This window comes from Pagrus major, chromosome 11 (assembly GCF_040436345.1).
Source record: "Pagrus major chromosome 11, Pma_NU_1.0".
NCBI classification, from domain to species: Eukaryota; Metazoa; Chordata; class Actinopteri; order Spariformes; family Sparidae; genus Pagrus; species Pagrus major.
The window spans coordinates 27,791,079-27,806,911 of NC_133225.1; the positions used below are offsets into that span (position 1 = coordinate 27,791,079).

The following is a 15,833-nucleotide window of genomic DNA, read 5'->3' on the forward strand; positions in this document are numbered from 1 at the left end:
TAATCCGCTCTACAAAGGCAAAACACAGTAACAGCATATTTGGTCGAAACTGGAAAAAAAATAACCTAAATCCTACTTTTGCTTGTATATAATCAAATTTAATGTTGCAGAAATGCTTTAAAAATTTGCAGTTACCAGAAATTGGAGCTTTAAAAATAATCCAAACCACAGTACGTGCATTATGGCTTTGTATTGCACTCCAGCTTAGAGTAACTACTCTGCTTTTGGCTCTAGAAGCTGTTGTCACATAAACAGCACTCTGTCACAGAAAGACAGCCAAAGAGCTAAACAAGAACTACATCAAGTGAAAGCTAGCTGGTGAAATGCCCAGCTAAGGAGATTTTTATTTTAGGTGTTGTAAGGTGTTGTAAATTAAATTAAATTCCATTTTGATGAACTCACATCTTGGTAATTAATTTTCTTATTCTAAGTAACTACATGAAGCAGTAGTTAAAGCCCATCAAGAAGGCGAAAACACGGCTAAACCCTGCAAAGGGCAACTATCGTAACAGACTTGAGAAATGTATGCGTTTCGATTGGACTAAGCTACTTTTAAAATCACATTTAAATGTATTAAATTGTAAAGTATTTTATCAATTTCAATATAAATATATTAATAGATGTACAGACACCCAGCAAAACAGCTACATGTAATTCCTTAAAACCTATACACTATCAAACTGAAGTATATTTTTTTAAACTATTTTAAAAGGGTAAGACAGCTGAAAAAACATTTTCTTTCTTGGTACATACTGTGTTTCTCCTCAAACTCCCTAATCATCCAAATGCAGAGTGCAGTTTCTGCTTTTTCTTTTCTTTTTAAAAAAGGTATGATGTAGGCTATAACACAGCTTGGATTTTTGGGGTAAAATTAATCAGCCTAAGATGTAAAAATAAAGATATTACACCATCTGTCTTTCACCCAGTTTGCCAGCCTTTTTCTCAAATTCACATCGTCTGTAAGTTACTGGTCTCTGCCTTTGTAGAGCAGTAAATACCAAAAACAAAAGGGGCTTTTACGATGAATATCACTATAGGAGGGCATATATCTAATGCCCAGCATTTCAGCTACGTACCTATTGTATACTTACGCTTTGCAACTAAGCTACATCTTTCCTGCGCTGTCCTGTTGACCAGGAAGCTTACATCAGTGAACAAATTAAAGATCCTGTGACATTCTAATAATGTCATTAATGTGCAACGGAAGCCTACTATAGTTTGTTTCAATTTAAGATTGTACAGTGAAGGACTAGTTAAGTAATCCACTGCCATGAAGTAAATACTCAGAACTCTTTAAAAAAGACCCAGGGTAACAGTTGTGTGTGTATAACATCAAGTCAAATAGAGAACAGTGTTATAACCAACAAAGTCAATGAATGATTAGTGCTTCAAATAAATCTCATTTAACAACAACAATTATAATCTGCTGAGATCTTTGAAATCCTAAAGGTTTCATGCATGTAAACTACTTGCATTTCTAGCCTAATTGGAGATTAAGTGAAAGCAAATCTGCCAAAGTACACAACATACTGTTATTACCTGGGAACTGTCAGGCCTATGCATAAGGAGAATATTAGACATATTATAACTAGTGAACGCAGACTGTACAGTATCTGTAATCTTCTGTCTCCCGTCATAAGCCATAGTAGAGGTAGGATGATTCCTCTTCTAGATGAACTATATACATGTTATATCAATATCTGCACAAGCGTCATCAGTGTGTGGTGTTTTAACTATTCGTCAGTGTTCTCTGTTTTTATGTTTGTATGTTCTGCATGATTAAGATGTCCTTTTGTTAGCTTGCAGAACTTGACACATCTTCATGTTTTTCCTGATTTGATATTGTGCCATCTTTTAATCCGAATATGTCCACACTGAAGGAACAATTGTGCTCGCCTATATAGCATGTAGGAAATCATTTTGTTGTCATTACTCCATGTTAAAAGCAGATGCCTGCACAGTGTATTATGTAACTGTAAGTCAGTGTTCTCATTTTATGTTTTTATTTTCGGCATGGTTTAAATGTCCTAAGCTAAATCACATCTGAAGGATACCATCGTCTTTGTTTTTGAATCTTTGATTACTGATATTGTGCCATATTTTTGCTAAATATTTTATTGTTCTGGACAAAAGTGTTCTCACTACGTAGTTAAGACAGTGGTAGGTGTATGATTTTACAGCTACCAAATATCAACTATTGCAGTTTTTTGTGTTATTTTTTTGGATAAAAATCACTTGTTTTACCTGTGTGACACAGGTATATTCATCTTGGTACCTAACATGTTGTTACAAACATGGTTTCTTCTTCTCTTCTGTGAAGCTGTTGTCTATATAAAACTGTAAAATGTATTTTCTTGTAAAGTGATGTCCTCCGCTGTTATGACACTGTCCAGTGTTACCTGTTACAGACTTGTTCTTTAGACCAACATTTGCTTCCTTAACAAGTGTACTGGATGCTTCACATGTGTACCTTGCACTGTTGAATAAAACAGTTAAAAACTTGGAGCATGTGTAGATTGTGCTTCAGCCTGGGTATGATGCACAATGACCACAGTATGAAGATATTTTACAGACCAACTGATATTTTATTTTCATCGACCTGCCTCAAGACATTTTGTTTATCAATTGAAACAGCTGTGGTTCATACAAACCATCAAAATCATCTTGATCCAAAGCTGAAATTTAAACAAACTTAGTGCAACTCTTTAACTCTCAACTTGTCACCATTTATTCTCTTGTGATTGTCCTTGATAATTTTGAACAAGTAACCTACTTGTCCCAACAAGATTGTGTCTTCCACATCAAACATTTGCCTCCCAGTCTTCCTCTTGCTCAGCACTGTGTGAGCACAGACTGGCCTCTGCATACCCGCTGTCCTCCCAATCAGCCTGATCCTCTTCCACAAGGTCTAAAAACACAAATAAATGACCAGTGTCACAAACACAGGTAACCATTCAGTTATCAATTACATTGGATAAGCACAAGAGCAGGAAAAAAACACTGTACAGTCAGCTGATGATGTATTTCTAAGTTCAATGAGCAGAGTTGTTGAGAGTAGTAATTGGGGAAACCAAGAGGCTGTTCACTTTTGCTATTACCATCCATCCTGAATGATCTGATCACAAGTGGACAGCTTTAAGCCCATCAATTCACACCTGGCATTAAATGGGTCTCGAGTGACGTCTTGTGATCGGATCTCACCTTCCAGCTCTATATGCTCATGTGCACATAGTGTATACATCCACATCACTGAATCAAACCAATACAACATTTTTTACACAAAGAAAGAAATCCTATGTTCATGAACATTTGCTGAATAAACAATTAGGCTCAAATAGTTAAAAATTCTGAAAATCTCAAAATTGAGCGTTGTTTTTTGGAGGGTCTGGTGACTTTCTCCACAGACGACAAAGAAGAAGCCTTTATTAGTTACGGTTTACTTTATTTGTAATGTTTGACATGTTTACCATCAATATGTCATATTTAATACATTTTGTGCAACTGGTGAAATCAGTTGAAACTGTGTTCAAACAGCTGTTGGGAGGTATGATGCACAGCCATGCTGGTACTGCAGTGCCGTGACAAACTGACACTTTGTACAAGGAAATAAACCATTGCATTTACTGCCAAATTTACAGAAGGCACCAATGATATAGAATTTCCTGTAGCTGTTTCACAAAGTTTAAGTTTCTCTTCAAGCAAAAACTCTTAAAAATCACTCGATTAATAGGGGAGCCCGGGCAGGTTGAGAGAGCCCAAATAAATCTCCATGTGCGTACACACTGTAAAAGAATGTGGTCACATACATCACACAAAACCTCTTAATGTGGTCTGAGTGATTGGATCTCAAATGGGTCCTCAATGCATCTTGGGGGTGTTCACACCTGTACCTACGACCTGTCCACTTGTGATCAGATCACTTGGGATGCATTGTTGATATCAAATATGAACAGGGCCGAAGCCTTGTGAATCATTTCACTACTATGGAGCCATTTTTATGAAGCACTGGCGTCATCTGCTGGGCAAACCCTTGGTATTGCATTTGGTACTGCATAGTAAATGATATGTTTGTATAAAGGAGAGTTTACAGCTGGTATCAGAGAAGTGTCACATAGTTTTGAATATGATATGTGCTCAACATTGATTTCTGCAATGTTGAAGCAAAGTACTGATACATTATTAAGTGATACCTTTGCTTTGAAAAGTTATTGCTCAAATAGTGTACATATATATAAATAAATGTATTTATTTGTTTTTATATTTGTTTTATTCTACATTTAAATATTTGTATAAATGTTCTGTATGTGTGCGCATGTGTGCGTCTGTGTGTGTAGTGAAAAGGGGCTAAATCTTAAATTTCAACCTTGTGTTGTAAAGTGAAAAATAAATTACCAATGGAAAGGAAATGTTTTCCACCACTAGAAGATTAACTTGCTTATTAATTTGCACATCTTATATAATGTTTAGGTTTTACACATTTAACAGATGAGAAAGTGTTCAAATATTTACAGTACCTTGCACCTGCACAAGCACAGCAGAGCTGTCCTGGCTCAGCTTAACTTCAGGTTCCCCCATCAGGAGATGTCTGAGATTACTGAGACTTCCACTCAGGGTACCGATTTTGGGGCAACAGGACCACAGCACAGCCAGAGGTACAGACACACACCTACCAGCACACAAAAAAGAAGAAATTACGATTATGGGACCATAGCTGTGATGCCAGAATCTACATGACACAAACTGCCTTATTTTGACACATCCATACTGTTCCTCCTCATCTCAAGGAAACACCTGCGCAGTTTGCAAGACTCCTGATTTTCTTGGATGTTTGTCCAAGACACCTCTTCATCCTGTCCTTCCTGGGCCTCTGACACAGCTCCACCACAGTGCTCCATTAGATGTTTCCTCTCTGCTCCACATGCTGCTGTGAGGTATGTTTTTTTAAAGAGAGAAACATACTGTAGGCACCTTATGTGACAAAACACACAACTAAGAAAAACCTCAATGACATTTGCTGGCCCTTGTCATTTCAAAATCGGTTTCTATTTTATATTGTGAACTACTGTTGGTAAGTCCACCTGTCTCTTCCATCTCCATGCATCGTTCTAATGCTCTGAGACATCCCTCCACTCCTCCCTCAGTATGGCACAGTGTAGAGGCGTCATCCCTCTCTCCAGTATTCTCCTCCATCCATCTTGTCTTTAGCTTTTCTGTCCAGTACAACACCTCACTCACCAGGACCCTTCGCAAGATGTTGTTGTCACGCAGGCTGGGGTAGTTGACAGTATACAGCTGATATAGAAATAGATAAAGACATCTCTTCATCAGATTACCATAGAAGCCTTTACCGACTGAGACCCCTGAATGAGATTTTAACTTCCCCACAGCACTCGGGGATTAAAGTAAACAGCATCTTTAGAGCAGGGCTTCTCAAAGTCTTTTTTTCCATTTTTAAATACATTTTATTATCATAACAACAACAACAACAACATCAGATTGTCTTGTACATGTCTTTATAGGCAGATTTTTTTAAAAACTATTAAAATCTATCTTATATAATTGTTGTTATCAGCAAACTCAACTATATTCTTGTATAACAGATGCCAATGCAGTCTATCATTGAAAATGTTTAGGTTGTTTTACTGCAACATTCTTAATTAAATACTAAAGATGTGAGATGTGACAGATAATTACTTGATTAAATGTTATTTTGTTATCGCCAATCATAGCAGACCCCTAAACCTTGAATAAAAAATCAGATACGGGCCTTTGAAGAATAAGTTTGAGTTCCCTGATCTAGAGCTTGATATGGCTGCTAATCAATAACAATAAGTCAAGTATTACTTAGCCAAATGTGAAACATCTGACTTTAAAAGACATTTTTTCTTGCCTGTAACATTTTTATAACTTGGAGCTGCAAAACTAAGATCACAGTCTGTTGAAACCCAACTCTTACCAACTAGTTACTCATCTAGAATTATGATTCTACTTTGACTTTATGTTAATAGCAGTTTTCTATTTTTAAGGGGGCAGTGCCCCAGACTTCATGCATGCTACCAAAACTACTGATGTTATAGTTGCTGATGTTCACCAGCAGAGGCCGACAAAAGGTAACAGATTACTTAATGTCCCTTTTGAAAAACTCACAACTGTTTTCCTGGTTTTCTGTGCTAGTCAATTTGTATTCCTTCCACTCTCTCAAAACTAATTAGAGCTTGTTTGAGGGGATCTGTCCACTTGTTGATACTTAATACTTCACAATATGATTTAGAAAATACAGGGGACTTGTTGAAGTGTATCAATACATGGTCATATTAAGGATTCCTTTTCCCTCTTTGTTAGGAATAATAAACAGAAAACAGTTGTATGACTAAATTGTTATAACAAGTTGCTCCCTAAGAAGGAGGCATTCTGATTGGCACAAAGACCAAGATGGTTAAAAGAAGGATTTGACTTGAAGCCATTTTTTGCACATTTAACTGGATTATATCAGAACAATTTGAAACTTGTTAAGGAATGGATGTGTTTTGTACTTTAAAAATAGTTAGGGGTTATCCAGAGACATTAGGAGATAAAATTAGTCTGAAAGAGTGCAGAATTTGTTGATTTGTATTGAAATGATGAAGGGTTGTGCAACAGGTTATAATTCTAATGAATTGTTCTAACTGAGAGGGTCTCAACATATATGTAATAATTTGTAGACATTTACATATATTACATCACTTTTTTTATTGCCCACAGAGTGGATTGTAACGTGACATGAAAAATGAGACTGTCCCCATCTCTCTCAACTGACTGTACAAGCCTGTGGAATATTTGTTTAAGTTGTTTAATGATGCTGGACTGTGGATTTCTTTGTGAAGGACTCAAAGGACCGGATTTTCCGCGTCTGGACAAAAACTTGATGTTAAGTTAATTAAATATGAGTAGTTTCTCTTGCAGGGCCTTTTTAAATGACCAAATTGCTGCTGGATTTCTCTCCTTACAGAGAGCAACAGCTTAGCTTAGAAATGCAGTCCACTAACTTACAAACCAACACTGGGCTTCCAGCACAACACAGACCGGCAACCATGGCACAGGATTTAAGGCAGATCAGCAAATAAAAGTGTCACCAGTTTCTGCCTGCATACATGTTTGTCCCTTTTAAAAACTCACACATTGTTTTAAAACATTTTTTTACACTATCCTGCCTTTATTTGATAGTGAAACTAGAGAGCAGCAGGAGATATGGGGAGAGAAGGTGGGGAACGAAAATTATGTTATGAGTCTTAAAACACTGGGTCAACATGTTGCACAACTCAGAAATCTACTTACCAATGTGTATGAAAACACATCCTCGGCATCATCACCACACAACACGTTGCAGCTATCTCTACCCCTGAGCCGCTGAAAAACACCAATCTGGGTGCAGTAGCCAACACTCTGCTTCTGGCCTGTCGGTGCCTCTCCAACACCAGTGAACTCCACCTCATAACTGTATTCCAGACACACCTTCAGAGCCCTGAGGAGGGATGCAATGTTAACAATATTCAGTTTAAATCTTTATTGTTCTTTAACAGCGCTGATGTGTTTTAGGGTTGATTTATTAACATTTCCTGTTGCAATCATCTTTTTTCCTTTTTATTTTTTTTAACAAAGTTTATTTCTCAATTTGTAACCACAGCCTTGACAATTCACTATATCAGCATGTTTGGGCTGGTAGATAACCCCCACCCCACCAATAATAACATTAAGAGGCTAGACAACTTAAACTATGGAAGGAAACACATATACATATAGTGTAATATAATCATAATCAAAACAGAGCGCAAACCTTTGCCAAGGCCCAACCGTCCCCTTTTGGACTCACTCATAGATACCAGCCACATAAATACACCTGATTTTTTAAAAATCAATATCCATGCATTATTCCCTGAGAAATTTAGGAACACATCTCACAATGTAAAAGAAAGTGAGAAAAAAATTCTTGGATCTGTCTCTTTATCCAGATCCACACCAAGAGTTAATGGAATCTATCCTAGGCAGAGACCCATCCTGCAACAAGTTTTGTGGTGATCTGTTTCGTAGTTTTTGTGTAATCCTGCTGAAAAACCAACAAACAGACACAGGGGGGATTCGGAGGTAATACATAAAACAAATTAGTTGTTAAGGGCCTGAAACAGTTTAACATATTGTCTAAGGCAGAGGTTCCCAAACTTTTCAGAACATGTACCATGTACCACTACATACCAAGTACAGCTGGGAACGATTACTTTTAGTAACCAATGGTACCATGTTGCGTTACAAGTCAACCTGGCGGCTGCGCACTCAACGCCACAGCTAACAGCGATCTCCACACTGCGTTTGACGTTCATGACAAAGATATAAGGCCGACAACATGCAGATTTGGACGATTTATTGACATTTGCGTTTTTTTGGACAGGCATTGACACAGTCACCTACACTGTCATTGTGTGCTCTGTAGGGTTTGTTGTGGTTTGCAGGTCGCAGACTGTGTGGAATAGTGGTGCACAGGCCACGTTAAAAATGATATACATATGCATGACTTAGATCCATGAGCGGTGTGATCGGAATGTTTTCCTGGTTAGTGGAAATTCTCGAGACGGGATTCTCAGACCACGCCTCCAGCACATCTGGGACCCTCACCAGTTAAAATGAACTCCAGTTAAACTGTCACACCGGCGGCCCGACTGCTTACTCAGGTTCTCATTGGCATCGAGTTCATCTGACCAGTCAGGGCCAGCGTTTTCACTTGCCTCTCAACTGTTTTGTTGTTTGCCTGTTTGCCATTTCAATATTCCACTCACTAGCCCTTTTCACACAGAGTCACCGCATTATCGCCACAGCGGTGGTTCACCAATTCTCAGCCGTTGTTTGTTCACACAGAGCCAAGCAGCTCTGGCATAAAGACGCACCATGATGATGACGACGTCTGTGTGTTTTTTTCAACATGTTTCCCCCGGTGTCCACCTGTTAATCTAAACATGTACCCGCTGACTGTTTATAATCATATGGATGCTGTTATGGTTTTTTGTGATTGAGATCCTGACCCACCATGCATCCTGGAAAGTGACAAAGTTACGTTTTTCTCCAAATTACATAATTACATAATTGCCATCAGTAAACAGGACGCTGTCTGACTCTCTCACTCGCAGGGAGGGAGGCTGTTTTCTGGGGGAAAGTTCACTTAAGTCTCGGTCTGGAGGGCTGACCGTCGCAGTGATTTTTTCAAGACAGTAACTACAACAACACAATAGTGGAAGGAGACAAGCACTTGGTGAGTTAAAGTTTTTTGCCGGGGACAGACGCTGTTTTTCAGGAAGAAATGTGACCAAGAGTCGTTAGGACAGACAGGATGACAGACACTACTCCATGTATAACTGCGGTATTTTTTTTCCTCATATAAGTTGCGAAAGACACTACCAGTTACTACGTTACTGTTGTTTGGTCCTATAACGTTGCTTTGTGGGACATTTCTCTTTATTTTGTTGAGTGAAGGATCTGATTAGTTATCAGAGAGTGAACACCATCAGATCGACACGCCCCCGCTCCGCGCCGCTGGCTTATCCATTCACACAGGTACGGTTCGCCAATGCCGTGGCTCTGATACTACCTCCAGAGGCGCAGCGAAATTTCACCCCTTGTCGCATCTGAGACTTTCGCATAAAGGAGGATGCGGAGAATGGCGCAGGATCCCCGCACTCAAAGGGCAGTGTGAATGGGGCTACTGGTTTTTAATGAGCAACTGAGAAGTCTGAATCTGACTGCGCTCCTTAGCTTACTAGTTCATTTCATCACATGGACATATACGCCACATCATGTCATGTCATGTTCACCCTACAAAGCTAAGCGCAGACAAATTTAATTTCCAAATTTTTACTATTTAAACTAGGGCTGTCAAAGTAAACGCATTAACGCAAATTCCTCTTAACGCATTGTGATGTGTATATATAACTTTTGTCTGTAATAAAATTTTATTAAATGAATGGGGCTTTGGGCCAGTTTGGAGTGCAAATTTCAGAAGCTCTTGCATACCACCAGGTGGAGCTTGTACCAGAGTTAGTGAATCACTGTTGTGGGACATTAAAATCGGTAGAAATGAGCTCAGGAGAGAAGCAGAGAAGGGTCCTTTCTAATGCTTAAATTCTGACGCTTCTAGTAACATACATAGAAAGACTTTACTCAGCTTTAAAGTTATCAGAGCCTAAAGCATCAAGACAACTGAAGAAAGGTTGCTGTTCTTGTCAACCAACTCCCTAGCAATATTAATATAATATAATCTACTCCAGCCTCATAGTACAGCATATTCAAAATCTTTGTGCAAATGCTGAAGGATTACAATCTGTCCTTGTAATCAAAAAAAGGCAAAAGACTTAGTTAACTGTTATTTAAAATAAGATTTTGTGTCACAACAGCAAATAAGGTAAGGGAGGCTGGTAGCTCTGAGGATTTATCAGTTGTTTTTGAGAGCATATCAAATATTAATCTGTTGCTACATCTTCATTAACACACTCACAGCAATCATTTTGCTGTCAGCTACAGTCAAAAAAGCCTGAAAATGGATCCTTAAAAATAGCATACCAGGACTGGAACTCAGCTCTGGTCCACTCAAACTTGTGGTCACTGTGCCTGAAACCTGTCAGTCCAGGCAGAAGGGGGTTGAACTCGGAGTTTGGGGTGCTGACGATAACCGTAACTGGGGTCATGTAACCAAACACCACCTCAGAGAAGCCCTCCACATCAACAAGAGTGAGGTGCTCTATGCTGCAGATACCCAGGGAGGAAAGATGGTGATAAGTAATGGCACAGAGGGACAGAGAGATGGAAACAACACAGATAGAAAGAAAGGCCAGGTAAACATGTGGAAATGGTAAGAAAACTTCAACAGCCCCTTACAGCTCCACACAGGTCACCAGATCAAAACCTCTGAGGCGGACGTCTTTCTGTGTGACTGAGCCCTGGTACAGCTCAATGCGCAGCTGATCAAAACTTGGCTGCAGATAGTCAGTTGATAGGGGAGCTAAACCATGCCTGCGGGAACATAAAAGCACAGTGTACTTACCATCAATCCACACAGTCATAATTATCACAACAACAAAACACACCGTTATTGAGGAGTCAAATACCTAAAATGTTTTTATGTTTCACATAATTTTAAAAATTCTGGGCGCTGCAAGAGAAACTACTCATATTCAATTTGGATCCTAGAGATATTTTTTCAAAGTATAATATCAACTGTTTCCAATATCATGCAATCCTAGATATGTGCGGCTAGATTGTGTTGTATGATATTGTCCACTTGACTGCATTGCAAGCAAATGGTATTTAAACATACGTATAACAATATTTTGTGGTGGAAACATTCAAAGCACTGACAATCAGTTTTGATTATTTTATGTTACTTCTCATACAGTACAGCTCGTACAGCTGCAAATCATTTTTATTTACGTTATTAATGATTTTTTTTCCAGATTGAGCAATTAATTGTTTAATCTTTGTGATGTCAAAGAGGAAAATTAAAAATGTCCATCCCAATCCATCACAGTCAAAAAAAGATTTAGAATAAGAAGTAAGAGTCATATAGCTAATTCTTGTACAAATTAAATCAGGTCTTCCAAGAAGTTTTTAAAAAAGAACCAAACCTATCTTTTCTGATAAAGGGGATATAAAGTCTACAAGGTATTTAACTGGAACTGATAGATTAAAACGGATTTCCAATAGGACTGAGAAATCCTAAAAGAAACAACATTTTTCTTATAGGATTCCTAGAAATGTATGGGACTCCTAAAAGGATTCTATCAGAAAAGTTGAAAATCCTGTCCTATTTTTTGACCAGGGCAGGAGAATAAAATTAAGCTAATTTCAACCATGTGCCCAGCCTTGAAACATTACCAGTTGTTAATTATTCAGTCACATCTTGGTTTGCTTGAACACAAATAGCTACATACATATGTTTCTTTACTTTGGCACCATTGATGTCCACTCCAACCAGAAGTTCAATTTCACGGTGAAACTTGAGTTTCTTGAGAAGGCTGCACTCACCGCAGCCCAAGTCCACCACCTGAGGAGAATGACGAACCATGTGAGAAATAAAGCTAGTCTTGGCTGGAGGGAGTACAACGACCGAGCGCAATGTGAAAGTTATCACAGCAAGGAACCAAAAACATTATGAAGGACAATCGGCGTTAAGCTAACGTTAGCACCGCGACGCTAGTTAGCGTTAATTGTTTCGGTGAAGACGTTAATTAGCCTCTGAATGACCGTTTAGACCGTCAGCAAACGTTGGCTTTGAAGTTAAAGAGTTCAGTGTTTCCCATGAAGACAGTAGCTACCTTAAGTGGTTTGTTCCTCTTGACAAAATCGATGACATAATGGTGTCTCTGCCTGTGAAGCGGCGGACTGAACATTGGCTCCATCTTTAACGTTTTAATCCTGCAAATTCTGGCTAACGTCAGCGTGTACAAGCCCGCCGGACCACAAAGGGCGCTGTTGTTATTGAGTGCTGACGCGCTGACTTTTTTTGGACGACGACGCAGTTTCATCGGTGATGTGCATATTTGCGCAGGGTTTATTTTACTGTTTGAAAATCACAAAAGTGGTGTTCATCTGTGAACATTATCCTGCTGACCAGAATGTGTCAGTATCATAAATTTGGTTTGCCACAGAGCTTATTTTCGGCGATATTCCAAAATCCAATGGAAAAATCCCATATACTTTTTGTCAAGGAAACCGGGTTAGCCTACAAAAATACGTCATCGCTACACCACCCATAGACATATATACATGTATATACTGTATGTCTATGACACTACCACCCATTAATCAGTTTAAAAACAAGATGGCTGCCGTCATTTTGGGTAATGCAAAGTGAAAGTGTAAAGAAAGATAACATAGCTTGGGAAGATTTACAAAAAAATCAACAGTTTGCAAGAGTGGAAATAGTTTTTTCATGTCGTACAAATTAGTCCATATTGATTAAATTTTTTTATTGTTATGTGATACATTTACATGGCACTTTTCTCTGTCAAGAGTAGGAAGATTGTTGAATGCATTAGTCAGACAAAACTCTGAGGTGAAGGATTTACCAGCAGATTGTCATGGAATATTGTACGGAAATGTATCAATGTTCGGTCTTTTCCTGACAGGCTTTTTTGCACAGCCAGCAGCAGATGAGTGACTCAAGTTATTTGGTCCAAGTCTCAAACAATTCCCAAGCCTTTGACGCTCTTGTCATAGATAATGTTAAATCAAGTCAAGTCTTTAGTTAAGGCAAGTCAAGTCACTTTCCCCCCACCCTAGATACTACAGTCATATCTGCAGTATCCGGTCTTTATAAAGACAAAAGACAAGGTATGAATACCTGTCTAATAATTGGCCAGTTTATCTAACCTGTTCAAAAATTATGACGATGAATTGCATTTATATCATACAGTAATTATTCAAATTCAGTGATATAAATGTAATCACACAAAAAACAAATAAATGTACAATGCTTCTCTGTTTCTTAATTCCTTTTCAATCAAAACAATGTTCCCTCCCCATCACTTTAAGGCAGATACTAACAGCCAGAATCAAAAAACCTAAAAGGCTTAACTGAAAACATAAAATGAACACAGACAAGTCTAGTCATTATGTCTCAAGATAAGTCTTTAACTTCCAAGTGCAAGTCGAGTCTCAAGTTATTTTTTTACTGCCAAGTCAAATTGCAGGTCATCAGAACAGTGACTCAAGCTGACTTCAAGTCAAAGTCACAATGACAAAGTCACAAGTCCACATATCAGGCTGACAGTAGTACCCACACTGATCAGCAAACAAACAATTGACAGGAGAAACAAAACAGAACAAGGTGTTTAATGTTATTATAACTGTAAATGTAACAGCCCAATAGCAGCAGGGACCGATGAGTGCTTAATTCAATTGATTCTCTAATCTGTTCTTATTTTTCAAAATACATGACCCAAACCAATAAATACAATGAAAGGTTAAAACAGATTTAATTAAGCAAGAGTACAACACTGTCAACATTTTAATTTATATTTATATCATCTATATGTTTATTTTCTTGAACAGTTGTTTGACCAAAAAGAGGTTAAAATGCCCATCACAATTAACTAAAGGTCAAGATAATGTCATTTAAAGTCTTGTTTTGTCTTGCCAACACTCAAAAACAAAGGCATTCAGTTTTCTTATAACACAAGTCAAAGTAAAGCAACACATTCTCACAATTAAGAAGCTGGAATAAGGGAATTTGGGGTATTTTGCAGAGTAATCATCAAAATCAGAATAGTTATTTTTCTGGCAATCAACATTTTGTTGTATCGACTAGCTAACTGAATCAGCTCTGATACTTTGTGTTTAGCACTTAACTAAGATGGTGTACATGGTAAACATTGCACCTTCTTGACATTGTTGTTGTTAATATTTTCATTGTGAACATGTCAGCATGTAGCTCTTAGCACCAGCCTCAGAGAGCCACGGGCATGGCTGTGATTTATTGTTTTGTTAAAATGTATATATTTATTTATTTTGCTTCTAACCTCCTTTTGGATGTTGTTTTGTGTGGAAGCAGGGCCTTGATTTCTGCCCTGTAAAGCTCAAACTTATTTTGATTCTTACTTTGAGTCCACTGTAGAATTTTTTGGGTTTCAAATTATAGTTTGTGTTTTATTTTATTTTATTTTTGCCAGGGACCATGTGAATATAACAATCTAAAAGAAAGAGAAGACATACTTCATACCAGATTAACATCGATCAGCTCACACTGTGCTGCACCACATACACACAAACTCCCTGCCTGAATGGACTAATGCCCAAGAGAATATGATATTCCCTTCAGTGAGAAACAACATGTCATTATACCACAATTTGTGTACCTTATTGCGTGGCAGCCTGTTAACACCTTCTTGATAAATAATGGTGTCTCAAACCACAGGGACATGCCTCCAATCAAAGGTGTTAAGAAAATATCTTTTAACATAAACACACTGTGCAGTTCTCCTCATCTAAACATGATGCAATAGTTTGGAAACAAGTTTTGTGTCCCAAAAACAGTATGGTTTATTTAGTGTTTCAGCCACTTATTCCAAAATGGGGTTATAAGGCCAATATCGTGGATCAGTGCAAAGTAAGTGGACAACAGACCATGACAACATGAGCCAGATATTTAAATCTACTAGGATGAAGTTAAATTCAGGTGGCCCCTTTGGACAAAAGGTGATGAGGGTTAAACAAAGTAAACTTTGTTTTAGGGCCATACTGTACCACTGTGTTAACCACCCCTGTTACTACTGACCAGCTTCTTTCCTCAGGCTAAATTTTATGACTAATCCAACCTGGATAAATCAAAAATAAGTTGGAATCACACTGCATGACAAGCATTAAGAATAACTATGATCATTGTATAGAAAAAGTCAAACTTCTCGCTGATGGTCTCATCTGCTTATGTGCTGTAGGTCATATAGAGGAATTCATATTAAATTGAGACTGTTTGATAACCACTTTAAATTTTCTTGTACCACGTTTAAGTTTGTGACTTTCAGTAGACACATGATGAACACTTGTACACTCCTACGGCTGAACTTTTAAAGTTAATTTGCATCTAAAGCTGAACTCAGATATGTAATTCAAACACATGGTACAGCAGCACTGTACACTGCATCTGCTGCAGTTCTATTCATAACAATGTGGTTTACAAAGAGTTTAGTCTTTTTATGCCCAACAGACAAATACCATACAAAAATATGATACAGATGTTTTCAATTATTACTACTATGCCAAAAAATATTTCATTACAAATGATAATATCAGCTTCACAATTTGAGTGAAAAGTTGAA

The 15,833-nt window shown here is 38.0% G+C and overlaps 1 protein-coding gene across 2 annotated transcripts; it reads right to left on the minus strand.

Annotated features, from left to right (window-relative positions):
• Nucleotides 1-2,562: 2,562 nt before the first annotated feature.
• Nucleotides 2,563-12,449, minus strand: henmt1 (HEN methyltransferase 1). Of its 2 annotated transcripts, none has more exons than XM_073477078.1 (9): nt 12,333-12,449; nt 11,949-12,061; nt 10,897-11,031; nt 10,582-10,764; nt 7,315-7,501; nt 5,079-5,292; nt 4,792-4,921; nt 4,515-4,666; nt 2,563-2,908 (listed from the first exon to the last, which is right to left on the minus strand). In XM_073477078.1, the coding sequence occupies exons 1-9, from the start codon at nt 12,414-12,416 to the stop codon at nt 2,802-2,804; spliced, it is 1,305 nt and encodes a 434-aa protein (XP_073333179.1). In that variant the 5' UTR covers nt 12,417-12,449; the 3' UTR covers nt 2,563-2,801. The 2 variants fall into 2 exon arrangements, with proteins under 2 accessions (XP_073333179.1, XP_073333178.1); XM_073477077.1 differs by having other exon boundaries at nt 4,792-4,924.
• Between the last annotated feature and the right edge of the window lie 3,384 nt (nt 12,450-15,833).